Genomic DNA, 27,480 nt, shown 5'->3' with positions numbered 1-27,480 from the left:
AGGTCCAAGTGGTGTAAGTGCCTCTAGAAGGTGTCATCTCATTTTTAAAATTCATCTGTGTCATTTTGCAAGGGGGAGAAAAGCTCCCATGTAGCATACCTCCATAACAGGCTACTGAGCAATAAAGGAGTGCCTGGACCATAATCTCAGGACAGTTTCATTGTTCTCCATCCCTGAGCCTCAGAAGAGCCAAGGAACTGTCTTGGCCTATGGGCTTATGAGTGGCACTAGCCCCATAATGCTAACCCTACTTGCTCAGAGACCCACTAAAAATGAGACCGGTCATGACTGTGTTTCTAGATGGCGGCACCAGTGACTGCTGCTTTCTGGCAAGGTGGCCCTGGGAACTTACACTCAGCTCCCCTGGCTCTCTGATCAGGGCTTACTCAAGAGCCCTCCTGGCTAGTCAACCCCACCAAACCAAAGGAGCTCCTCCCAACAAAGTGTCACCTGCACTCCTCACTGGAGTGCATGAAAGAGAGAGGCCTTCCATTCTCCTCTGAATGAATAGAGTGAACCTGATGAACCCACCTACAGAAACAAAAATTGGTCAATTTCATCTAGTCACCAAAAGCAGGGCTACACAGAGGGGGATGCAACAACCCCCCTTCCATCTTAAAGAGCCTGCTCTCCCAGTACTGCACTCAGAGAAAATACAAAGGGTCTCCGAGATCCCATGAGATACTCCAAGTAATCAGGCTGAGACAGTGGTCTAAGCGGGGCAGTTTTTAACTGGTTTTAATCCAGCAGTCTTTCTCCTGTGTTTTGTAAGCAGCCTGCTAAGAACAGTGTGCCTAAGAATCTGTCCTCCAAAAAGACAGTTGCATTTGCCTTTCCTTCACATGGCTCGTTATCTTGCATTTGTGTCTCCATCCCCACCCTGAATATTCACATTACTGGGGAATTCCCAATAGCACATAGAATTGGCCAGGCTTAACACACCATCATCCTGACACCTGGAATCATGAGCAGAGAGTCTACATTTGCAGACTCCCCAAGCAAAAAATCACAACAATCAAGCACATCAAAAAATAAGGGTACACTACAAAATTGATCAGAAAAAAGATGGTCTGAAGGCTGATCCAGGAATTTACTATCTATTTTAAAGAAGCTTCACTGACCTTAGTTTAGTCCTAGAAAGGAGTTTACGAAAGATGCAGCATCCAAAAAGGAAGTACTGATTTCTTCCTTTAGTCTGCCTACTGTATACCTAAACTTTTGTGGTCCTCAAAACCGTTCCTGGAAGGAAGGGTCCTCAGGTGCTCTGGCCCCATCACTTGCTGTGAAAGAAAGGCAATGCCTTCTTACCCTTTCCCACTCTGCTGATCTTGTTCAAGAGAATGGGAGGCCAGCAGAAGCAAACCACCGTCTCCCAAGGGGACTGGAATCGATTCTACCTGGCTAAGTTCCATATGCACATGGCAAGCTTCTGTATGGACAGATGTGTGACAAAAGGCGGGACTTGCAGCACCATCACACCGGCATTTCCTGTGGAAGCGCAGTCTGTTGCAGAGACAGCAGCTCATACAGCAGGGGTGGGCCCTGCCTTGTCCCAGGCTTGGTGACCTGCTATTGCAAAGCTGCAAGCTGAGAGCCTCTGCACTGTCAGGGGCCAGAGAGGTCTGCCTTTCTGAGCACAGGACGGGAGCCCACCGGGCCTGGCATGAGCCCAGCCAACAACCCAGAGGGATGCAGCCCAAGGGCCATCTGGAACCCTGTGGACAACTTAAGGGCCGCTCCCTAAATGATTTCTCCCAACCAAGATGGGCCAAGAAGCGTGGCCAGTACTCGGAAGAGGCCAAGACTGCCCTCCTACTGAGTCAGCTAGTGCGGCAGAGAAAGCGCTCATTTTTAAAGGGCTGAGGACGGTTGGCTGCAGGTGGGCAGTGGGCTTACAGTCTCATCTAAACCAACTTCCTCCAAACAGATCCAATATCATTTCGCCCTACTGGATGAGAACTCTGGGAGACTAGCATCTGCTGATTTGGCTAAACCAACTGCATGTTTGGAATCCAAACGTCTACAAATGTGTTCACTGATTGTCATTCTGTTCTCTCCATATTTTAGCTTTGATCATTTTGGAACCCATAGCCTGTCTTGTGGAATAAATAATACAAGCAAATTAAAAAGGCACATTTGTGCACCAGGGGGACTTGTCAGGCAGTCGCTGGGATGGTCCAGGGCCACTCGGCTCCAGCCTCAGAGTCACCTGCAATGAAAACCACTTCCTGCCATCAGGCATTCAGTGATTGGGATGGAATTTCATAAAAACCAAAACTGACAAAATTGTCTCTGGCGTGTAGTTCTGGGTAGGGAAAAAGTCATATTTTTTCACAGCAAAACAAAAACAAAAAAGAGGAGGGAGCATGTTTTCAACATCAAACTGTGGTCATCAAAGTTTTCCACTGATCTTTAATAAGTGACTTTTTTTTTAATTTTGAAAATTGGGGTTAAGTAAGGGTGGTCCAGAAATCACTTTTATCGATACTCAAGGGCCATGAGGCCTCCACCTCGGGAATCTTGGTTCTGGTGAGAGCAGTGGTTCGGGAGACATCTCATGAGACTCTCCAGTTGGAGCAGAGTTCCCGAAGGCTTAGGTGGCCTGACACAGTCACCCCATCAACCAAGCACTGAGCAGCCAAAGCCTGTAAGCAGGATGGGGGCAGGGGAGGAGCCGACCAGCCTGCACCCTAGCGCTCTGGGCTCTGCGCCCCTGTGCTGTGTTCTAAGAGCCGGCTGATCTCCCACCGCCTCCCAGGAAAGCCAGCCCCAGTGGGGTCCCGCCACAACCTCCCTGGGATCGGCAGAGGACTTCCATTGAAAATAATGGAAATTCACATTGGTGCACTTTCGATCCTTAAAAGGCAAGTGTCTTTCGATCCTTGAAGATATTCTCTCAAGCCAGGACAGGTAGGGTGGGGAGGAGAAGTTTTTAAAAAGGAGGATGATCCATTTCATCGAGCCAAGAGGCCGGGCTAGTCGGAAAGTCGGGGTAGCCTACACTGCTTCCTGTGGAGATGTCAGAGGTGGGTCCCCCAGCCATGGCTCTCAGCGTCTGGCTTACTCCCTGCCCTGCGTGCGCAATGATGCCCAAGTTACTGTCCACCGTGTAATCCAGCCCATTGAGCAAAGGAGTGTGGGATGGCAGGGACGAGATGGAGGATGGAGACTGGGGGATTCCATAGGGGCTCCCATCCCTCAAGTCCTGATAGGATTGTCCTGTCCCGTCCATGGAGAAGCTCCCATTCATTAACTGTCCGCCTGAAACGTCCCCCACGTTGCCATAAATCCTATTGGTGTGGCCAAGTTCTGAGAGAATCTGATCCTCTGTGGACAAAAGAACGGAGATTTATTGTCAGCCGCCAGGACTCCAGTGGTCCCCTGTTCTTCACAACCTAGGAATACACATGACCAGGAAAGAAGCCCGAGCACGAACCAGACACCAACATGTCATCCTGGCATCCAGACACTGACCCACGTCAAGGGGAAAAACAGAACAAACACCTCCAGAGACCACATGCCCAGGTCCCAGAAGGCTGGACAAATGTTTCGTGAGCTTGTTGGTCTCAGGTGGCTCATGTAGGAAGATGGCCACACTGACGGCAATGGAATACAAATGCCTGAGGTTTGCTGCATCACATGTCACCCACAGCACAAAAGGAAGGACTCTGTGCTAACAAGATTCAATCTGAAAGCTTTCGAGCTAAAAAAAAGTGCTTGATTCAGTTGTAGGGAAACAAGCAGGGCTATAGGGTCAAGGGAGCTGAGGACTCAAGACATGTCCACAAAAGCTTTCTGCTCTACCTGGGAAAGAGGTTCAGTGTCAAAGGACTTGGTTTCTCTATCAATAGGTTCTTCACTGGGGACAAAGCATTGGATTGATTAAGGCAAATGGACCTTCTTGTTTCTTGGGGAATTTCTTTAAGGGGATCTTGTGGAATCTTTGCCACCTGGAAGAATTCATCTCTCCAATGGAGGTGAACAATTTTAGTCTTAAGAAAATAAGATTATATAGTTATGTGGAGAGACCAGTGATATATCAACCTGGGGGCCCACCTGCACCCAATGGAAAGGAGCTAGAAAACAAGACTTAACAATCCTGTGTGCTCCAGATGTTGATTTCAGCAGCTGAGGGGAGACTGAGTGGCTTTCCACCCCCACGTCCCCAGCCAAGAAGCCTCGAAGGTGAGCATAAGTCCCCGGAACATGCCCCAGGGCCTCATGGGCAGACCTTTGGGTTGACCTTTGGGAGTACCTTTGGTCCTCTCAGGAAATCATGGTCCTCGCAGGCAGATCTTGCCATCTGCTGCCCCACAGACTTCCTTTCTATTCCCACTGGGCCTGTGTGTCCATTCCTACCAAGGCCAGAGTGGACTCCAACACCTATACCTTCTGACAACCTGCCTTAGGTCGTCCCGCATCCCATCCATGAAAATGAAAAGGGAGAGATGAGTCATGCCCTTTAAGGGGGGCAGGAGATGAAGGCTCAGCTCTACTGTAAAATGGCCACTCACTGGCTTTTTGCCTACACCTGTCATCCCAAGTGACAGCGCCCTCTGGGGGAACCACAAGTTGCCTAAGAATGGTTGTGTCTTCCCAAGCGCAGAAATGTGCTGAGCTCTCTCCAAACACATCCACAGTCAGTTGTATTTACGGATTCCCACAAGACCCCTGGGAGATGGGCAAGGATACGGTTATACCCATTTAGAGATGGGTAAACTGAGGCTCAAGAAAAGTAAATCAATTTGACAGAGCCACGACTGGAAACCAGATTTCTGATTCCCCCAACTCAGGCCTCTTCCCTTCTCCTGCCACAACAGAAGACCTTCCACATTTGAGGACTTGATACAAGAGAATGGCTATTTGCAAACAACCAAAGGATCCAAAACATGCAGCCATTTGCAATTCTGCTGACGCACAAAATTTGAATGTAGCACATGCAACAAAGCATATGTGCTGGGGACAAGATGAAGTGAGCGGTGGGGGAAGGGATTTCAGAATGAGGCCAGTCTCCGCCTCACATGCACTCACAGTACTGACTCCCCAGGGCCAAGGGCTGTGACGCACATCCTCCCACCACCCGCAGAGGAGGGGGCTCACTCTAGGGGGTCACGGGAGGCAGGCCACTGCCCCCATTGAGGGGAGAAATGCAGGAGAGGGGCTTGGGGCACAGACTGAGACACAGGGGTCCTTTGCAGCTGTGTGGGCTGATGAGGGAGCCCCGGGCAGCGGGCAAGGAGGGGAGGCCTTTGGGCCCGCAGGCCTGGGAGCCCAGCTTCCATGGGTCAGCCGCAGAGCTCTGGTTTCCTCTGCCCTGTCCCCTCTGGAAGGGCCATGACCATTCCCCCCGCCCTTTACCCCAAGCCACAGGGTGGGGCCTGCGTTCAGGAGAGAGCTGGCCAGGCCTCCAGAAAGACCCCGGCTGCCTGTCGGGGGTCACTGCTCCCCAGGGGCCTCTCCTGGGGCCTCGGCCTCGCCCCTCCAGCCCTGCTCACCTCGGAAGCTCAGCTCACTGTCACTAACCCCACAGTCCTCCGCAGAGCTCTCCTTCTCCTGCTTGCTGCCTCCCCGGCTCCTCTTGACGCTCTTGTAGAACTGCCCCCAGCGGTGCCGCCCCGCGTCCTTCTTCAGTCGCTTCTCCTTGGCCCTTCTGTTCTGAAACCAAACCTGCCACAAGCAAACGGACACGCTCGGGGCTGTCCGCCACGAGCCCAAAGCCCCCGGGATCCCCGAGGCCGGAGACAAAGACTGAAGCCGCAGCAGATGGGCGAGGAACGGGCTGTGCCCATCGCTCCCCTGGCCTGGGCCTCAGACATCTCTCTGGTTCAGCAGATTTCCTGGGGCCGTAGCCCTGAGCCCAGCGCCCCGAGGGGATCAGGGACCACACTGATGAGGCGCCATGGTTACCTGGAGCCGTCCTCCTGTGGACGGCGCGGATGTGGGGAGCCAAAGGACACCCGCCACCCCCATGCCAGGCCCGGCACCGCGTGGTGCCCGGCCTGGGATCCCCGGTCAGCAAAGGAGCCCCGGGGGTCGGGTGGCTGGGGCCTCACCTGTACGACCCTCATGTCCAGGCCTGTCTCCGAGGACAGCTGCTCCCTCACGTGCCGGGCGGGCTTAGGGGAGTTCTTATAGGCGTTCTTCAACGTCTCCAGCTGCTTCGCTGTGATGGTGGTCCGGGGCCGCTTAGCTCCAGCCTCTGAGTCATCTGCAACGAAAACCACTTCTCACTGTGTCCAGCCCATCTGAAGCAGCTGGGTCTCATCCCTCCTTCCTCCTCTCCTCATGTAATCTTGCCTGCTATGGGCAAGAGGGAGGGAGAATGGGGAATGTCAGGGGAGAGTACTCTTGACCCACATGGAGCCCACTCCCACAATACAGGCCTTCCCAGGTCACCGAAAAGGTAGGACAATATGCTGTTCCCTCAGCTCCCTGCCTCTCCCCATCCCCTCCCAGCCCAGCCACACGGGGCTCTCATCAGACTGAAGGCATACCATTCTACATGTTCCCCCATCACGGCAAACACTCCGCTGACCAACCTGTGAGTTACCGCCAAGGCTGCGGAGGGGAAGGAGACAGAAGGAAGCCTTTGCCCTGGGCTGCCCCAGATGCCTCCCCCAGGTCCCACCCATGACCTCCTGCCTTTCCACAGCCCTGGACTCATAGCAAAGGGGACCTGTCCATTCACTGTTCACCTAAGCAATGTTCATAAACTATGGGCCAGAACCCAAAAGTGGGTTGTAAAGTCAACTTGATCAAAAACTAAAAGAGGAAATAAGATGGATGAGATGAGATGAGATGACATGGGATGGGGATGGGGATGGGATGGGATTGGGTGGGATAGGATAGGGTGGGTGAGATGGGGTGGGGAGGCCTGGGGTGGGATGGGATGAGGTAGGGTAGGTGGATGGGATGGGGTGGGGTGGATGGGATGGGGTGGGTGGGTGGAATGGGGTGGATGGGATGGGGTGGGTGGGGTGGGGTGGATGGGATGGAGTGGGTGGGATGGGGTGGGGTGGATGGGATGAGGTGGGGTGGATGGGATGAGGTGGGGTGGGGTGGCCTGGGGGTGGAATGGGATGGGGTAGGATGGGATGGGGTAGAGTGGGGTGGGTGGGATGGGTGGGGTGGGGTGGGGTGGGTGGGGTGGGGTGGGGTGGCATGGGGGTGAGATGGGATGGGGTGAGATGGGATGGGATGGGGTGGGGTGGCCTGGGGTGGGATGGATGGGATGGGGTGGGGTGGGTGGGGTGGAGTGGATGGGATGAGATGGGGTGGGTGGGATGGGGTGGGGTGGGAAGGATGAGGTGTTGCTTCATGTCAGGTGTATGAATATGTGTGCTGAGTTGAAGCAAAACAAGTTTCTTACTGTGGTTTATATTCAAACCAATTGAAAGAGTGTTCAGGACAACAAGCTGACTAATCAACTGTCTTCAACGGATTCTGAGCCTCATGTGCCTGTAAGTCAAAGGCTCTTCTCAGCCAGAGTCAAGCACAGAAGCAGCACTGAGTGTAAATGGTTTGTTCCTCTCCCAGCGCTTAGGCTTATCCATTCTCTGCCTAGCACCCCTGCCCAGAGTCGCGGAAGAGGGAATGGGCAGCTGCATCCAGCCCCCTGAGTCCTCTGCACCCCTTCACACTGGTGTCCTTTGAGGGTCTGCTCCATGTCTATCTTCTTCTCTTTCTTCCCTTCCATCCAAGGAAGTCCTCTCTTAAAACAACAATAGTAGCTCATGTTTATCAAGAGCTTTATGTGCCTGTGATCCTCAAGACCATTCTAAAAGGGTTTTCTTAGGGTCAGAAGACCTGGGTTCACCATTCTCACTGAGTCAGTGACGTGGGCAAGTCCCCTCGCCCTTCAGAAGCCTGGGTGTGGGCAGCACGGTATAGGAGTAAGTAGTCATGCAGCCCGGCTCACACTACAAGCCGTGGTGCACACGTGGATGGGAGATAAGGCCCCCAGTCCTCCCTCCTCCTTGGGCTGTTTTCTTCCCCAGCAGAGCCACCGTCATCCTCAAAGCCCCGCCTCTCGAGTTCCTCCCTGGGGTCCTGAACCCAATGAGGAAGGGTTCCAGAGTCACTAAGGCAGACACTGAGGAAAACCTTCAAAACTCGTTGTTAGGAATCACTTCCTTCTTCCCATATTTATAGAGATAACAACAAGGACAGCACTTGATGTAAATACAAAATAGTGCATTTTAAAAATATTCACATGCTCTTCAGAGTTCCTGCCAATGGGGAGGAAGTGGTGCAGTGGATAGGAACCTGCCCGCCAATGCAGGGGACACGGGTTCAATCCCGGGTCCGGGAAGACTCTGCATGACGAGAACTTGCTAAGCCCATGGGCCACAACTACTGAGCGTGCACTCTAGAGTCCGAGAGCCGAAACTATTGAAGCCTGCGTGCCAAGAGCCCCGTGCTCCATAACAAGAGCAGTCACCACAGTGAGAAACCTGTACACTGCAAGGAAGAGTACCCTCTGCTTGATGCAGCTAGAGAAAGCCCATGTAAAGCAATGAAGACCCAGTGCAGCCAAAAATAAATAAAAAATTTTTTTAAATCTTAAAAAAAAATCCATATACTCTTTACACACAAAACTTGAAATAATGGAAACACTCCAAATTTTTAATTCATCAAGAATCACTTAATTTCAAAATAGGTTGCCCTAGTGAATTAGAAATTGTTCTCACCATGGCCATTGGGCATGCATCGAGACAAACCCCTGTTGTCCTGGGTTGGTGGCTCCTTGGTTCTGTACTGCTGGCTATGTGCACAGAACTTTCTTCTTGCGATTACAGGGACTATTATGCTGTTATTTTAACATTCACGGTTATTATAATTTAAAATCTTTTTTATATCCTATAACAATGTCATCCAAGTATTCATTAAGTAGCGGTGGCAGTGCTCATGCTGAAAAATGTACCCAAAAATCAATAACTTTGGTGCGGAAGTTAAATGTGATAAAACGCTATGAGGAAGGCCAAGCAAGACCATGATACCGTAGGCTGTTAATTTAGGAGAGAGCATCTGGGAGGGACTGAGATAGTGCTGAGAAAATAAAAAGTAGCATTAAGGCAAAGATACATTTCACTCGTTATGGATTTATGTGCTCCCAGAATACATCCCACCCCAATTTTTCACATTAATTCCTATGGGAAAATTAGCCTTAAAATATGTTAGTTTTGAATTATGCAGGGTCTCCTAGCACTTGTCCCTGGCATAAAAGGCAACCTCATTATATTGAAAATGCAAATATTCAAGGAAATGTAACAAATGAACAAAATCATTCACACCAAGGTACAAATAACTGACACTCAATCCTTTGTGTAGCACAATGGAGGGAACCTAGGCCAGAAAGAGGGTTTGAATTAGCAAGGAGGGATCAAAACATAAAAAGAGACAGCCCGAAGTCCCACACCAGACCAAAGCCCCTGCTGCACTAACAATCACCCAGATTCCACAGGATGGAGTGTTCTCGGCCTCGTGGACAGCCAGAGGCTGGGAGAACACACCAGAAATACTGTGTAACGCCCAGCTATTGGCAAACCTACAGCACATCTTACTGTTTGTGTTTCTCTTCCACGTGACAGACATCCCATTCCACAAGCTGCAGCCTCTCTGAACCCCAGGACACAGCCCCGTGTGGCAGGTGCTCTGACCCCCTATGTGGAGCTGAGATGCCAAGGCTCAACCAGGTACACAATCACCAGGGGACCCCCAAGTTAGTGGGTGACCCAGCAGAGATGCCCCCCAGCCTCCGAGGCCAGATCCAGTGTCTTTCCACTGTCCTACAGAGGTTCTGCCATGACTCAAACAATCCTGGATACAAGTGTGAGCTCCACTGGGTCATTCTTGCCTCCCCAGCTGGTCTCCCCTTTCTCTTGACCCATCCACAGCAGCAGCGGAGGCCAGGCTGTGACTTCTCAGGGTCTAAACGAGGCCTATGATGGCGGGAAGCAGACACCGGCCTGGGGGAGGCCTGCATCCTTAATGTCTCTGATGAAGGGCATCAGAGTTCTGAAGACAGCCTGAGCTCTCTGAGTCCCTCTGCGTTGATGGTTTATCCCTGACAAGATGCCCTAATCTTCTGTGACACCGTAATTGACTCCAAAGCAACAGCACCGAGTGAGTTCTAAGGAGCCAGAGCAGATTAATACATTAAAGCAAAGAGCCCGGGAACAGGCTTGCAGAGGCCCGGGAAAGAGAAGAGATGGAAGGGCTGTCCATGCCGAAGGCCAGAGCTGGGGGAGGGGGGTGAAGTGGGGGGCAGGTGATGGAAGAGAGAGGTGCCAACCTCTGCCAGAGCCACCTCTGCCAGAGCCAGGTTGAGCTCCAGCAGCCTCACTGAAAGGGCCTCCCCCTCACCACCCTTGAACTGCATTTATTAAGCAAAAAACTAATTTCTCCATGTATTGATCATAACTATATAATATATAGGTGGGAACTCAGGAAAGACCTGGAAGGATATACACGAAATTGTCATTGCTTTGTTTTTTGTATTTTTTCATCAATCCCAGAGCTGTCAACAAGAGCATTCTGCAGTAACACCCTGAGTTCATAAAAATTCTAGTCAAGGGCAAATGACCTTGATGTTTCGTGAGTGCATCTAAAATGCCCAAGGTGAGTTTGGCCAAATGCCAAAATCTGAGCCAGGCTGAAGGGTACAGCTGTGAGTGAGGAGCCTGAGGTGAGGTGGTAGGAGGTGGGAAATCAGACTTGGTCTTTTGGAGGGGAGCCAGGGAATAGGGGTCCAAGAGCTCCCCAAGCCCTGAAAAGTTCCAGGAAAGACCCAGGGCTGCCCAAGAGCGTGACCTTAGGCGGCAGGAGCAGCTGCTGCCCTGCCGCCCCTGTGATGGCAGGTTTTCTGGGGTGGCTGCTCAATGGCTGGGGCCCGACAGCAGCCTCGGTCTGTGCCATCAGCTTCTGTGCAGACCACGGACGTGGCCCAGAGGTGGCTGGGGAGGGTGGCCGGGTGCACGGGAGCAGATGGTCGAGATGGATGAGTCTCCATGAGCGAGGAGAGCGGCTGAGCATCTGCTCCCACATGAGGGCCTTTGGGAGATACAAGAGTCATCACCTCCATGTCCCTGTCCTCAAGCAGCCTGCAGTCTGAGAGGAGAAACAGCACATTTAACTGAAACACAAACTGACCTGTTCTAAGGGGGACTTAGGCCAATGTAAGGGCTCTTGCTGACTGAAGCCTTTGAGGTGTGGAGGTGCTGAGGTAAATGTGCACCCCTGATGTACAAAGCTAAGGGTAGTGCAGTCCCGGGGATCTGTCTCTTGCTTCAACAGTGCTCAAAGGGAACAGACCCAAGGACGCCCCTCGCTCCAGCCTCCGACCACCCTCCAACCTTTTCACCAGTCACGACCTTTGGAATCTGCCACTCAGCTGTCCATGAGCACTAGGACCAGCCAACACCATTTTTTGAGCTTGACTCTATTACCCATGAGCAACCATGAGCTCTCAGATGGGTCAGAATTATTCCACCAAGGGGAGGCCGCCATCAACCGCCTGGTCAACATGCGTCTGTGGGCCTCCTATACCTACCTCTCTCTGCGCTTCTATCTCAACCACGACAACATGGCTCTGGAGGGTGTGGGCCACTTTTCCTGCGAATTGGCCAAGGAGGAGCGCAAGGGCACGGACTGTGTCTTGAACATGCAAAACCAGCGCAGCAGCTGCGCCCTCTTCCTGGACATGCAAGAGCCACCTTGAGATGAGTGGGGTAAGACCCAGGATGCTATGGAAGCCGCCCTTCTCATGGAGAAGAACCCAAACCAGACCGTTTCAGATCTGCATGGCCTGGGTTCTCCCCGCACAGACCCTGAATCTGTGACTTCCTGGATAACCACTCCTAGGGCAGGAGGTGAAACTCATCTAGAAGATGGGTGACCACCTGACCCACCTCTGCGGGCTCGCTGGTCCCTGGGCAGGGTTGGGAGAATATCTCTTCAAAAGTCTCATCCTCAAGCATAACTAGGAGTCTCTGGAGCCCAGCAGCCTTTGAGGAGCCCCTCTAGTGTCAGGGTTTCTGCCTGAAGTCCCTTTCTACAACCACTGGGCAGCTTATTAACACCTTGGAGCCCTCTCTCAAGCCTTGGACCAAATGGAAACAGTAAAGTTTTTGCAGGAAAAAAAAAACAAAAAACAACTAAGGAGCATGGAACTTCCCTGGGGGTCCAGTGGCTAAGTCCCAATATGGGGAGACTAAGTGATGATGAGCACAAGGTCCCCGGCTACTCCCAAGCCAAAGTACTGCCTTGTCCCAAGACAAGCAACCATAACTTGATTGATGCTTCAGTGGGGCAGCCAATGCCAAGGACTGGGGGTGGGGGGTGGGTGGGAGATCTCTCTCCCTTCAGGCATCTGGGAAGGTTCTAGAAGAGGCAGGATGCCTGCGGGGCTCCGAGGGGTGGGCAGCCTGGACTCTGGCAGGACAGAGGTTGGCCATGCAGGGCCCAGCTGATTACCGTTCTGCTTGGCTGTCTCGTAGTCCTCCTTGCACACCAGCCGCCCGTCCTCCATGAGGTAGAACTCATCCCCCGTGGCCAGCTGCCGGTTACAGATGATGCAGGCGAAGCAGTGCAGATGGTAGACGAAGTCCTGTGCCTTGCGGACCACCTGGGTCGGGGGGATGCCCTGCTGGCAGGCCGTGCATTTTGTGCCGAAGCGCCTAACAGGGAACAAGGGTGGATTAGAGCACGGGGGTGGGGAGAGGGGTTTGGCTTCCTCCCACTTTTCATCAGCCCCTTGCCCGCCCCACTGTTCTGGGGTGTCCATGGGCCTCCACCTCTGGGCCATCCAGTTGCCCAGAGAACAGGTCATCAATTCACCCAGGGCCATAGGATTTTCCAAGCCCCACTGAGCAGACAGTTTCACACTCTGTCTCCTGATCTCTTCAGCCTTATGGTGAAGCCTAGAGGACCAGTCCCACAGGGCAATTTGCAAGTGCCCATGTGCATAAAGCATCAGGCAGAACACCTCTTCACGTGCTTCCCACAGGAAGAGTCGTGTGGCCAGGACACCCCTCATGTCAGAGGGAGCTCCAGAGAAATCACACTTCAGCAGCCGAGCAGGGCTCTTGCGATGGTTCCTCTCTTCTGCTTCTCCCCTCCACCCTGCACATGTCAAACCATCCTTACCAGCCTCCTCCCCCCTCCCACACACAGCTCCAGAGACGTGAGCCCAGGAATCTGCATTCCTACCCCTGCCACCATTCCAGGCAGGGAGTCTGCAGACCCGAGTTTAAAGGATGCTGCCTCAGACCTCTCTCCGTCTGCACCGTTCTGGAGCAGCACTGAGGTAAGAGGAAGGTACCCACCACCAGCCTGGCCCAAGGCTGGGAAGGAAAGAGAAGTAGACCCATTGAAAATATAGTCCAGTTGGGTCATTTAAGCCCCGTTCCCCATTCTGGTCACACACATAGAAGCCACGCCAGTGGTCCCAGAGGTCAGAGGGAAATTTGGGGCCAGTGTAGAGGTGGCGATGAGGGGGGGCAGTGGGAAGCCACTGCAGGTGAGCCTTCCCTGCTTCAGGAGGGGAGCGGGAGGGGCTGGGGAGGAAGGGGCAGAGTTTAAAACAGCAATCAACCTAATTATTCATGACATTTCACACAGCAGAACTTTATCTTCTTCAGGATGAAAGACTTCGCCTAATGGATCTGGGGAAGGTTTGATTTTAATGGTCCTTTTAACTAATGCTTATAGGCAGCCTGATTTCCCCTGAAAGGACAGTACATATTTCATCCACATTAATACCAAATAAATTAATTATGGTCATGGCTATCATGATGAATCCCAGATTAATGCAGAATGATGGGTCTCTTGTGCAGTAATGATACCTGCTGGGGGGCTGCAGGAGCCTGGAGCATGCACGGCCAGCTGCGGCTTCAGCCCCCTCCCAGGGACACGGTCACAGAGAAGTGGGAGTCTAGATGGGTAACCCCCAAAGAGCCAGGAGTGTGGCCCCAAGGACTGCTCCACTGAGACAAGATATGAGGAGGGTGTCAGGGTGTCAGGGTGCGAGGGGCTGAGACGTTTGTGTTCAAAGAACCCCAGACTTCTGAACTCCTGGAATGCCTCTGGGCTTTGTGAGGAGGGTGGCGTGCATGGAGAAGGCCTCTTGAGAGCAGGGGTTCTCAGGCTGGAGCTCAGGACAGGCTCCGTCAGCCACCCCCGAGTTGTTCAAAATTGTGCATCAAGAGGTAGGGTCTGGACTTTCAACCAATTTTAAAAAGGTTTCAAAGCTTTCATCAGATTTCAAGCCCAGGACCCAGAAAAGTATAGAGATCACATTTGTTGAATAAGTCAGTGAATAAAGAACCATGCTTTTAGAGGCTGTGCATGGAGATGGCTAAATCTGAGAATGGAGAACAAAGTCTACTGTCAGTTCTAGGTGGTTCTGTGGCTCAGTACCTCCCAGAGCACAGGTGAGAACAGGCTTCTTCCACAACTGCTGTCTCATCACGTCATTGTATTAGAGAGGAAGGCAGGCAGGCACCCAGCTCCACTGCGTGTGTGTGCGTGTCTGTGTGTGTTTCAGGGACAAAGAGAAAGAAAGCCTGCATGTATGTTACTAGAGTCTGTTTTCAAATTGCCTATAGTTTTTCTATCTAGTCCAAGGCAATGCACAAAGCAGGTGTTTGAAATGAAACAATGCCTTCATCCTGCTCACTGCAAACCCTCTCAAGTAAACCACCAAAACCCGAGTGTTCAAATCCTTTGCTGCAAAGGATGGAGCAGAAGCAGCTCCAGAGAAGAACTAGAGTTTTCCCAAAAGCAAGTCCTGTGGCTGCATTGAGGGTGGAGATCAGAGGAGGAGGAAGGCAGAGCAGAGACCTCAAAACAAAGCAGAGACTCCAAAACACAGTGGAGACCCCGCCGTGCCCCTGCCCACAGGGAGGGCCACATCCTCTCCCCACGAAAAAGCGGGCAGTGGTTTTCAGTAACCAGAAGCCCAGTTGACACCAGAGCCCCAGAGACATGAAAGATAACGGGGGTATAAATTTAATCTACATACCGACAGTGATTCATGCATGAGGGTGGCAAGTGCACAAGAAAAATGAAAAATAAATGGACTTTCCCACCAACGTTTTTCAGCAATTGAAGCAATTTTCCTGATTGTGGGATTTATACCGATGTTAAGTGGAAGTTGCTTCTTGTTACCTTTCTCCCCTGGAGCACAGCCAATGGGACCCCTTGTTGAGGGGACTGTGAGCACCCCCGGGCCCCACAGGGTTCCCCCCGTGTGGCCGAGGCCCGAGGGGTGCCCAGCCCCCACTCCTGGTCAGAGCCAGCGAGCCCAGAATGACGGTCAAAGCCGTCATCCTGTGGGTTGCGGATGCGATGACGACACTGTCGTGTTTCCAGATCTTAGACTCCCCAGGGCTGCAGGTACGACAGCCATGGCCTTGAAAGGCTATGCGGCTTGTTCTGCGGCAGGCAGTAATGAGATGGCCGTGGTTAAAACTCCCTGGGTGGAAACAAGGTAAAACTGTGAACTTGCCCTGAAGGATGACGGCGATGGGGGCAGAGCAGCACACTGGCCAAGGAAGAGGCCTCCCAGGAACTTGCCAGTCAGCACCCCCTTCATCCTATCACTGAGCCCCTACTGTGTGCAGGGCCCTCCCCACTCAGGTGCAAACAGCACTGGCCTCGCTCATCAGAAGGACAACCTCTCTGGTGAGTGCTTCCCTGCCAGACCTCTGTGGACAGCTGGTCTCCCCAGGGAAAGCAGTTGGAGCTGATCCAAATGACAAAGAAAATGCAAGGAAGAATTCTAACAGCTCACATGACGTTCCTCCACAGAGCAACATCACTGGCGATTCTCTTATCCCTGCCCAGTGAGAACCTCTGAAGGAGTGGATGAATGCATGCTGGGAGGGATGAGTGTACCAACTGCATCTTCAAGCACAGGTCAGAGCAAGCAGGGGAGAATTAGCACGTGCCATAACCGACTCTTTGTGACCCCATGGACTGTAGTACACAGGCTCCTCTGCCCATGGAATTCTCCAGGCAAGAATACTAGAGTGGGTGGCCATTCCCTTCTCCAGGGGATCTTCCTGACACAGGAATTAAACCTGGGTCTCTTGCATTGCAGGAAGATTCTTTATCATCTGAGCTACCAGGGAAGCCCATAATAGCTGCAGCTCCTGGCAAAAGCTTTTCAAAGAAGGAACTTGAACCCCCTGTAAAATGAGGCCTGAAGTTTATTAAAACATAAACTTTCCACCCCACATTGCTCTCGACATCACACTCAGTCCATAAATCTCTCCCAGCCTGAAAGGTAGGGACTCTGATACCTTCTGACAAATGAGAAACTGAGGCTCAGATTGGTGAGATGCTGGTCACAGCTCACATAGGCACAGAGTAGAAAGACCAGGATTTGAACTTGGTGCTTCTGACAGCACAACTGGCACACAGTGGGTGTCAGAGACAGCAAATGCCACAGAGAAGCCAGCCATGGTGCACCTACTCGGAACTGGGGCTCAGGGGCCCTGTCCCCCTCTGAGCCACTGGGGCTCCCGACCCTGCAATGTGGGGACTGCCCCAGGAGCCTTCCCCCAACAGTGTCACCCCAACACACCAACTGATCCTGTCGACACTCCCCTGCCCCTACAGGTCAGGCGTGAGGGGCCTGGGTTGCTGTCTGTGGAAATGCACTAGATGTCACGGCTGACATTCAAGGGCTGCCCCTAACCCCAGTAAGGAGACAAAACCTGGGTCCTTGGTCTCACCTTTCCCTCCGTGCTCAACCCGAGTTCCCTCGGTCCGTTTATCTGTCTACTCCCACCCCTCCCAACAGGCCTGGCTGGCCCACTCTCTAGCGTAGGGTCTCCGGATACTGCAAAAAGGATGACAGGCAGACCTGGCAGGTGCCACATCTTTTAGAAACAGGTGCATGTAAACCCCATACCACAGGTGTTCCAGCACATTCTTCATTTTATGTTCTCACCTATGATCAGACCAGGCACCATATTCTGGTCACCAATACGATTAAAAAGCCTCTCCCAGTTACCAAGCACCTGCTGTGTGCCCGTGTCCATAACCTCACTTAAACCTCACCGCCGCTCTCAGGGCACACCCGCTACCTCCCTGGGGCGTCATCGCCACCCCCAGCCCACCCTCTCCCTCCTGGGTGGATTTTGCTCCTGGCTCACCCTCACGCTCACCATCCCTGTTGCCAGAATTCTCGGTGACATCGATGTCCCCTCAGCAAGTCCCTCCTGACCCTGTCCACTGAATTCTTTGACCTCTTCTCCTGAAGGTCATGGGCTTCCCAGATGGCTCAGTGGTAAAGAATCCACCTGCCAGTGCAGGAGACGCAGAAGATCCGGGTTCTATGCCCAGGTCGGGAAGATCCCCTGGAGGAGGAAACGGCAACTCACTCCAGTATTCTTGCCTGGGAAATCCCATGGACAGAGGAGCCTGGTGGGCTACAGTCCATGGGGTCGCAAAGAGACAGACAGGACTGAGTGACGAGGTCAATCCTCAGACACTCACTCTCACGCTCCACCCCAGGCAGTGCCATCGGGAACTAGAGCGCCTCCAGGAATGACTCCAAGCGTCGCAGCGTCTTGCCTTTCCGCTCAGGGCCCACAGCAGCCTGACTCCCACAACCCCGCCACCCGGCCCATGCTCACTGCCCCTCACTCTCCCCATGGCCTCACTTCCCCCCAACCCAGCAAAGACTCTGTGGTCCATCTTAAGAACCCCGCTCCTGCTCATACCCTCAACTCCCCACCCTGCTCTCAACCCCCGACCTCCTCCACGCAGCACAGGTGTCAGAACAGGGCTGAGGGAAACATACCTCCTCACTGACTGGACAACCTTTAAATTCAGGAGGGCCTGGGAAAGCACAGTGCTCCCCCTTATCTATTAGCCTTCCCACCCTCCCATCCCTTCTCTCTCCCAGTCCCCTCATCCTTGGTCGCAGCTGGTGGCCCTGTTTCCAGGACAAAAGAGGAGTTCTCACAAGGCCTGCTAGGCAACCCCCTCCTGTCCACCCACCACGTGCCCAGCATCTCGCTCCCGACAGCTGCCCCATCTATGCTCCCAGCCAAGGCTGACGGCCCGTCTGGGCAGGGTCCACTCCTTCCTAGTAAGATCATTCAGCAAGCACCTAGACCCCTTGCCGCCCACATCATCAATGTCCCCTCTCTGTCACAGGTACCCAGCAGCATACAGCACGCTGTTACTTCTGCCACTTCAAGACCAAACAAAAAACTCCTCTTGACCCTACGCCTCCTTACATCTCTACTCCCCTCGGAGCAAAATCCCTCAAAAAAGGGATCTATATACAGTCTCTAACGCCCCTGTTCTCATTCTACCTTGAGTCCACTCCAGCTCCTGTGTGCCAACTTGACTGGGCCACAAAGTTCCCAGATATTTGGCTAAACGTCTTCCTGTGTGTGTCTGGAAGTGCTTTTGGACAGATTAACATTTCAATCAGTCGACCAAGTAAAGCAGATTGCCTTCCTCAATGTGATGGGCCTCTTCCCATCAGGTGAAGGCCCAAAGAGACCACAAAGGCCTGTCTTCCCAACAGCGCTTGACTGCCTGGAGCTGGGACATTAGTCTTTTCCTGCCTTTAGACTTGAACTGAAATGTTGGTTTTTCCTGGGTCTCAAGCCTACCGACTTGTATACACCATCAACTTACACCGTCAACTCTCCTGGGTCCGTCAGCCGGCTGACTGCAGGTCTTGGGGCTTCTCAGACTCCGAAATCATGTGAGCCAATCCTTAAATTAAATCTCTTTTTTTCTTTTTTTTTTTAATTAAATCTCTTTACACACACACACACACGGCCTGCTGGTTGCATTTCTGTGGAAAACTCTGACTAACACAGTGCTCCAGTCAGGTGGTCGCCCATGAATCAACCCCAACTTCACTTAGCCAGGTGGCCCCAACACTGCTGAGTCCATTAGTCAGGTCTCATCATCCCTCACCTTGCACCACATCGGCCGTCCCTACTCCTTAGAACACGTCACTCACTGGGCCTCAGGACCTGGCTCTCCAGGTTCTGCTTCTTTCTCTGGCAGCCCCTGTTCCACCTCCCTCCACCTCTTCTTATCCATCCCACACCTCTAGGGATTCAACTTCCACCTCCAGCTGGGACCTCCTCCCAACTCCAGATGGTACATCCCACGGCCGCCCCTTCGGCATCTCAACTTGGACGCCCAAGACCAGACTCCTAATCTTCCCTCAGCATCTGCTCCTTCCCCATCTCAGAGAAGGGCGATTTCTCTCTTCCAGTTGCTCAGGCCCACAGCCTTGGACACCCTCGTGTGATCTGTCAGCAAATCTCATTGGCTCCACCCCAAATTACATCAAGGGCCACTCCCCCATTTGTAGGGGAAGAAATAAGTTCAGAGAGGGTAAGAAACACGCCAGAGACATCACAGCAATAGATGGTGGAGTTGGAATTTGAACCCAGTCCTCTTCCTTTCTCTGGGCCGCTGGGAGCAGTCCAACCCAGGCCCGCACCAGCCCCCATGTGTGGGAGCTGCCACAGTGCGGTGCAACATCCCAAGGAAACAAAATATCACACAACTTAATTTTATGCTTTAATTGCTTGGCGGTGATTTACTGCCGGCCATATATTTTTTCCCCAGTTGACACTTTCCTCCATGTATTTCTTTTATCTATCACCATGCTTGACAGGTAAGTCGCTGATATTTACTGTTACTGTATGTACCAATATTTCCAACATATATCACCACCACAGCCATGTCATAGCACACAGGGTCCTGCCCTAGACAGTCAGCCTTCTCCAGACGTAGATGGTGCCATATTTGGAGAAGGCCTGACACTAGAGAACATTAGAGCCTTAGAGAATGGGGACACGGCTACGCCATATGCATATTTACACATAAACCTCCCAGGCCCACCAGGACTCTGCTCAGGCTCCACTTTTTATTTGCAGTTTCTAATATAATGTTTTTCTTTTCAACAAGCATTCAATACTACTTTGAGATGAATGCAACTGGAAAAGCTTTGAATCAGTCACCTAGTCCAACCTCCTCATTTAACACAGAAGAAAACGGCCAGGAGAGGGTCAGAGATTTGCTCAAGATCACACAGCCCAGTGAGTGGCAGAAAAAAATAATCTACAGCCCAACTCTCCCTTCCCCCAGTCATACATCCCTCCTTTCCCTGCTGGGGGGAGATTTGCTTCCCAAGAGGCAATGGGACATGTAAGATCTGACCCTCTTCTCCCAGAGTCCAGCCCATCTCTCTTAAATTTTTGTGAACATGCAGGAAGCATTAGTGTTCCCCAGGGGAGTTTCCAGAGAGTTATCTCACCTGAACTCAAAGAGCCCTTATCATAGGTATTATTAGTCCCTTTCCACAGGTGGGACAGGCTGACACCTGGCCCAACAACATTGTCCCTCCTTTCCACCCCTTTCCTCCTGGTACCTAATCAGCCCTCCTGATCCCAGGCAATTCTTTTCTGCCAAGGTGTTAGTTGAGCTGTTACCAAATTACCCTGTGTAGAAGTGCCACCTGGGATGTTTGCTTAAAAGCAGAAGAGTCATCCCTGATTCCTGACTCTGGCCCCAGAACACACACTTTTAGTAAGCTCCTCATGAATGACCCTGGTGCAGCTGTGGCTGGACTGTGCTTTGAGAAACCCTGTGTAATGGGTGCTCTAGGCCCTCTTGCAGCATGTGCAGACTGCCTGTTGATTCTTGAGCCCTTCAAGGCCTGAGATCTCTTTCTCATGGAGGTGCAGCAGGCACTGGGATGGGAGAGGCATAGGGCCCCCTGCCAAGCCACTCTTACCCCATCCCGGGCCAGCCAGCCACAAGGACCCACGATGCCCATCACAGGGTCTAAGGCTGGTTCGTGGCTCCTCCTCAGGTGGGGCTTCCAGGGGCTCTGACAGACCCCAGGAGCCACAGCCACAGGCCAGAGACTGGCTCTCACTGGACGCTCACGTGATCTTGGCCAGAGAATCAGCAAGCAACGTGGTGGAGCCAGGTAAGGGACCCCTGAGCGCTGGGTTCAGGAGATTCAGGAGCCAGGGGAGTAAGGTGACCAAAGATGGGCCTGTGGCAGGAAGGCATGAGGGGAACAAGATGAGTAGGAGAGCTGATTAGAAAGCTTCCAGTGGTGCAGAGGCGTGTGACAGGGGCCCAAGAGAAGACAGAGGCGATGGGAAGGGAAAGATAGGGCCTCTTAGAGGCGGGACCCTGTGTCTCAGTACCTGAATGAAGCGGGGCGGGAGGTAAAGGCGGGAGGGGTGGAGTCCCAGGGATTAAGAGAACGCGGCTTGCTGATGCCGGCTGGTGGGTTGTAAGGTGCCCCCATCTCCCATTCCCATGTCACTCCAATCCCTCTTTGTCTAGGGACTGTGTTTCCACAGCCCAGACGCCATCCGACTCCCAGACTGATCTGCAACTACTTGGTTCCAAACAGACTCCCCAGGCCATAGAGGTCTCCAGTATGCAGGTACCACAGATGTCAGGAGGCCTTGGGGCGGCAAGCCTGGGCTTCTGGAAGGTGGGCAGGCGCAGCCGAACAGGAGGGCTCCGGGGCGGGCAGGCAGATAATCTGTGGACTCATCACCGCCTGATATATGGCCTCAGGTCCCAGGAGGAGCTGCTCGGCTAAGTAATTGCTTCTGCCTTGATTACAGGCCTTTGCAAATGACAGTGGGCCTGGTCCCACCAGTGTGTTTGAATCTTAAAAATGTCCATGCACACAGCTACTATCTGAACCATCTGATCGTTACCTTAAAAGGTTTAATTTGCTTAGTGAGGGGATTAGACTATAAACTATTCAGAAATTATGGAAAGTCAAAGAGACCCTCCCCTTGTGAGTTCTTTAAGAACATTTTTCAAGAAAGGTGTGTGTTATGTGTCATAGTAGGTGTGCAGTTATCAAAAATAATAAGTGGCTCAGCAAGAACCTGGCACCAGACTGGACCCACAACCAACTGCAGAACTGAAGTGTCCTCTTCCCGTGGCAGCAAGGTACCAGCTAGCTAGAGGCACCCATGCAAGCACTGGCTGGACCCTCCGGCCAGAGCTGGGAACTCCACATTGGGAAGTGAAGGCTGGGGGCTGCAGTCACCAGGATCACACAGGAAGGGATGGCATCCTGTGGACAAAACCCATGGCATCTCCATACACCACCCCCATGCCAAGAGGCGGACAGTTGTTCCAGCCACCTGACCCACCATTGCCCTGGACAGGCCCCACCTCCCTCCCCGGGACCCCTGTCTGGCTCAAGGCTTTTTGTAGCCTCTCCTCCCAGGACCCTCCTTTTCTCTTTTTCTCTCCTCCCTACATAGATATGCTGCCACGGTCTTAATAAAAGTAGCCAGAGACTTCCCTGGTGGTCTAGTGGTTAAGATCCCACCTTCCAATGCAGAGGGTATGGGTTCAATCCCTGGTCAGGGAGCTAAGATCCAAAATGCTTCATAGCCAAAAAACCAGAACATAAACAACAGAGTCAGTCAATGTATGTCAAAAACCACTACAATATTGTAAAGTAATTAGCCTCCAACTAATAAAAATAAATGGAAAAAATAATTAAATAAGTAAATGCAGTTACATAAAAAATAAAAATAAATAAAAGAGTAGTTACCAATAATGATGGATACTAAGTACTTCATTTCACTCTGTTCCCGGAGTAACTTAGAAAAGTAGACATTTTTATTTTCATCTCTTTTTTCAAGATGAGAGTGAGGCTCCAAGAGGTCTGATGCCCCAAATTCACACTGAGCCTGGTTTCAAACCCAATGCCTGCTCCCTCTCCAATGTCCAACTCGGGGTGCGGGCCTTACCACAAGTCCCCCAGGTTGCCCAATGTCCCATGGGCATCTGCCCAGCTGAGGGATGGAGGATCTGGTTACAAGAGTGATTGGCCCAAGGTCACTAATGAAGACCTCCCAGGAGCCAGCAAAACCACCCTGCGGCCGGGCCAAATGCAGAGCCTGCCGGAGCTGAGACAGGCTGTTCTGAACGGCGGGGATAAATCAGCAGCTGCAGGGCTCCCAAGGACGCCTCTTACCTGCCCTTGGCTGACAGCTCGTTACTGCCTAAGAGATTGACTGGCTGGGGGAGGGGCGCAGCTCCCCACTGACAGTGGTCCAGCGGCCCTCCATCTCGCTGGGTCCCCGCAGTGCCAGCCAGGGGAGGGCCTCAGGCGCAGGGAGACACCCCCAAAGGAGCATGAAGTTTTAGACAAGACCCCCCCCGCGGTGGCAATCACCCTCGAACGTCTCCGACCCTTCCCCATGGCCCCCTCTGGTAGGCAGGTGTGAGGATGGAGACCTGGCAGCGGGGCTACAGCTTGAAGCTCCCCTACAAGACTAAAGTGCTCTTAAGGGCTGTGGCTTACCTTAAAAATGTATGTGACTCTTGCCCTTCCTTTGATTCTATAGTTCTCTGTTTTCATATTATAATAATCACTGGTTTGCTTCTCAAGCTTTTGTGTAAATCAGCACAGGATCTCTATGCCATGGTTTATGCCCAGCATACTGCTGTGAGCCAGACTACCCTGACCTCCATGTGAGGAGTTCTAGGCTTTTAAAATCATCTCAGTGGGAAGGTTGCAAAGCTGGAGGGAGCAGGGCGGACAGGAGAAGCCAGCACAGCCCAGCCCTGGGGAAGAATTCTGACAGCTAGTCCTCTGCGGCCAGAAACCCAACACGCAGAGATTCTAGCATCTAGCAAGAAGAACCCAGCAGGGCTGGACAGTTTACACACCACCATCTTCCCATTTCACAGCAACTCTGTGGGTTAGAACATCACCTCTTAACAGATAAGGGGATGAGGTTTTCAGGAAGGCCTGGTCACTTGTTTGCTAATGAACAGCTGATTAAACGCAGAACAGTAATTCAATCAAGCTCCATTTGTGTTCACCAAACCAGTCTGCTCATAAAAAGACTCCCTTTTGCAAAACGCTCCTGTGTCTTGGGGCACTGGAGCTGAGAGACGTTAAGGAACTTGCCTAAGGACCTCCAGAAGTTGAACCAGTTCCTGAAGCAGAAAACCTGTTTTCACCATGCTCCAAAGTAAAGGAGCTGCCAGGACCCAGACAGTGAAGAGCAGGGGACCCAGAAGCCCAAATCCCAGACCCCTGCTCTCCCCAGGCTCCAGCCCTTTTGCAAGGAGCCAGGGACCCTCCACACACTGGATGCAAAGTCCAGACAGGACCTGCTCAGCAAACGCAACCCAAGTTGTTGGCTTCCTGGCTTGCAATTTTGTAACAGTCTCAGAAGCACACCGCATACCTCACCTCTCTCCTCTCTGGCCTGGGAATTTTATTTCCTTTGGAGAAGGGAAGCCAAGGATCCAAGAGGCAAAACAACAAACAACAGCAAAAAACAGCCAATGTTACTGAGCAAGACAGTGTTTAACAGCACCCCCAAAAGCACAACCCAAAAGCACAACCACCGCAGAGTACAACCTTCCAACAGTACTTCTTTCTCTGTCTGTGCACACGCCAACATCGCCCTCTGCTGCCAGGCACCAGTACTGCCATGTTCCACAGGCTGGAGGCTCCTGGGAGCTAATTTCCATCTTTCACCTCCATCCTCCCCCACCACTTCTGGGGTACTCACCCCTCCAGCTCCTCACAATACTGTCTTGATTCACAAAACTTCACACAGAATAAAAGATGCCCCTGGAGTTGTGCAAAGCAGTGGCCCTACCCCTTGTTATAGGCAAAGAGATTTAAAGTATTGATCCTGGAACTTAGAACCACAATGCTGATCAGTAAGGTCAATGAATCCTGCCCTCTGTCTCTGAGTCAGGCTTTGGGGCAGATATCATAAAAGAATAGTACCTTTTCTTTTTTCTTTTTCTCTTTTGCTTCAAGGTGCATAGAGAAGATGCCTCTGACCAGGCATCTTCCAAGTGCCACAGCCGCGAGCATTCTGAGGTCTGGTGGGCAGATTCGAGTGCATGGCACCTGCTGGGCTCTCTTGAGGCCGCCAGAGTGACTCCTGCGGCCTGGTGCCCAGGACTGCCCTTCCCTCCTGCCCCGTCTCCTGTTCCCTCTGTTCCTAGTGTCCCTCTGCACGTATGTCAGCTGAAAGCAGGTGCCTGGTGACCTTTAATGAGCCGCAATGAGGAGCAGACCCCCAGTTCTGCAGCCAGATCACTGTCTGAGCCCCAGGTGGGCAGCAGGTCCCAAGCCCTGCGGATGGGAGGTGAAGCCGCTCTGACGGCAGGCAATACTCCCTCCCTGTCCTCACCAAGGACTTGCGAAACCAAACTGGGCCGCACCTGTGCCGTCCTGGACCAAACGGCCATGATCGCAAATGCTGGGTGAGTCCTGACTGCCTGTAAACCCAAGCGTCCTCCCTGGGGCTTTGTGTCTGATTGTCCCTCTGTGGGCAGTGGGGGGAATCACTTCCGCTTTCCATTTCTCTCCACACAGCGTCCCCAGCACAGAATTAATGACCTGTGGATTCAGCACTGAGTGTGTGGCCAGCTCCCCTTAACAAGGGGCTCCAGCCCTGCTACCTTACAAAGCAGAATGATCTCAGGAGAGGAGAGCAACTGTGGCTCAGTAAGGGAGGCAGCCTGGGCCTCTGTGACTTGCAGGATGCCAAAGCTGGGTCCAGAAGAAACTGGTCCCACAGCACACTGTAAATTCGCCGTGTAATCTCCTCTTTGTTGCACCAAACCCAGCAACGGCCTATGTGTATGGGACAGACAGAAAACCAAATGGCTAATAAGCCTTTCCTCAGGTCAACAGGTGCACGAGGAACCAGCCGAGCAGGGCAGCTTATGCTGAGTCATCAGCAGAGACGGGGGGTAAGGTGGCCAGGCCTCCACCAGGCTCCCTCCACCAAGGAGCGGCACTCACCGCCATGGGAAGATGGGGAGACCTTGAGAGGATGGACATCATCCCCCGGACAGTAAAATAGCCCGGACCAGGGTGTGGAGGTGGAGAAAGGCTGAGCATGCCTGGGAAAGGGGGCATCCTGCTAGAGGGCGTCGGGTACCCAAGGAAAGCCGTGAGCTAGGACTGAAGGGGAGGCTGGGCATCGGGCAGAAGGCTCTGGTGGCACAGTGTTTCTGGAATATTCTGTAGGCAGAGGGGGGCCTGCCAAAGGAGCTGGGGATGGCAGGTCAGGACCTGAGCTGTGACAGAGGACGCTGGCCTGGTGGGGAGGTGGTGTGGGCAGCATCCAGTGGGAGATCACTAGAGACCCTAATCATGAGTCTCCAAGGTCATGGAGGCAGGGATTGGGGCAACAGCCTGGGTGAGTAATTGTCATTGTTATTTCTGGTCTCGGGCTTATGGCTCGTAGGCTTGTGCTAATCCCTCCGTACCCCGCTCCCTGGCCCCTCCTGGGTCTAAAGTGATCCTCTTTCCTTATCACTACTTCTCCCAAAGCCAAAGCTACATACCAGCTGCTGCCATCTCCTCTTCCCAAACCTGGAGCTAGCCAGTCAAGGTCCAAACATCAGATAGGGCCCCCGGGCAATGCCAGGGCTCAAAAGGCCTTCTCTGATTATGGAGCTCTAGGTCTTTGGTCCTGACAGGCCTGCACCCAGCCAGAGTTCTGACCAAGGGACCCCTCAGCACCTCCCCTGTCCCCAGATAGGCAAGAAGGCAATGTGGCTTCTTGCTCACCCTGGAGTTCACTGAGGATTTCCAAAGGTCCAGGGACAAACGGTAGGATGAGGCACTGGCCCTAGAAGCATGGACAGCTCACCAAAGCTCCAAGGTCAGGCCCGCCCACCTACTTCCTCCTGCCCTCTTCCCCACCCTCCAACACAGAGGATGACAACTGTCCTATCCAGGGCCCAAAGAGCTGCCATGGTACTTGACCAGGGCATCTGTGAGCGAGGAGGGTTGAGGCAAATTCTTGTTGCAGAGAAAAGATGTGAGTGGAGGGGATGGAACTGCTTAAATGCCAGAATACAGGCAACATGGTGAGTGTCAGTGATAGGCAAAGTAAGAGGAAGATGGGGAGAAAAGGGCGGGGGGCAGTCCACAGAAAAGAACCAGAGGCCCACCCCTCAACTGGGAACCATAAGGATTTGTTGGGTGTCCCAGTGCTAGCCACTGCCCCACCCTCAGGGAGCTTGAGCATAGATGTGTGTGCACACACACACATACACACACACACTTTCAAGGAGAGAGCAGAGCTTATTTGACCAAAGTGTAATAGTAACAGTGAGTCCTGCCTTCTGAGCACAAGCCATGGAGGCAGCCCCCGTGGTTATCAACATTATCTTTAAAGTGCTTTTCAACTCCTATTGGACTGACAAAATTGGAGAATCCTCAGAAATTCAAATCATTTATTCCCTGCAGTTAAACCTTGGGAAGGATTTGGGAGAAATCAAGTTCCGTATCCAGGACTGGTGCTTCTTCTCTCCATTTCTTCTCCCTGTCTCCAGAATACATATCCCCTGAAGGAGGCATACCATCTCTCCGGGGCTTGCTCGTTTTTGTCCAGTGTTTCTCGGTGTTGGTGAGCCAGCTGGCAGCGCCACCATACTCCA

General features: G+C 52.6%; 1 protein-coding gene across 1 annotated transcript in view; it reads right to left on the bottom strand.

Annotated features, from left to right (window-relative positions):
* Positions 1–2,932: 2,932 nt before the first annotated feature.
* Positions 2,933–27,480, bottom strand: part of LHX4 (LIM homeobox 4) — a 43,092-nt gene continuing 18,544 nt past the window's right edge. Inside the window, exons 3-6 of the mRNA XM_065937219.1 lie at positions 12,475–12,677; positions 6,054–6,208; positions 5,496–5,667; positions 2,933–3,327 (exon numbers count right to left, since the gene is read on the bottom strand). Of these exons, the coding sequence (XP_065793291.1) occupies positions 2,933–3,327; positions 5,496–5,667; positions 6,054–6,208; positions 12,475–12,677 (925 nt within the window). The remainder of the gene's footprint in view (positions 3,328–5,495; positions 5,668–6,053; positions 6,209–12,474; positions 12,678–27,480) is intronic.

The sequence above is a fragment of the Muntiacus reevesi genome, chromosome 5 (assembly GCF_963930625.1).
Source record: "Muntiacus reevesi chromosome 5, mMunRee1.1, whole genome shotgun sequence".
NCBI lineage: Eukaryota > Metazoa > Chordata > Mammalia > Artiodactyla > Cervidae > Muntiacus > Muntiacus reevesi.
The sequence above is the reverse complement of the archived record's forward strand: the minus strand, read 5'-3'. Positions and strand labels throughout refer to the sequence as shown.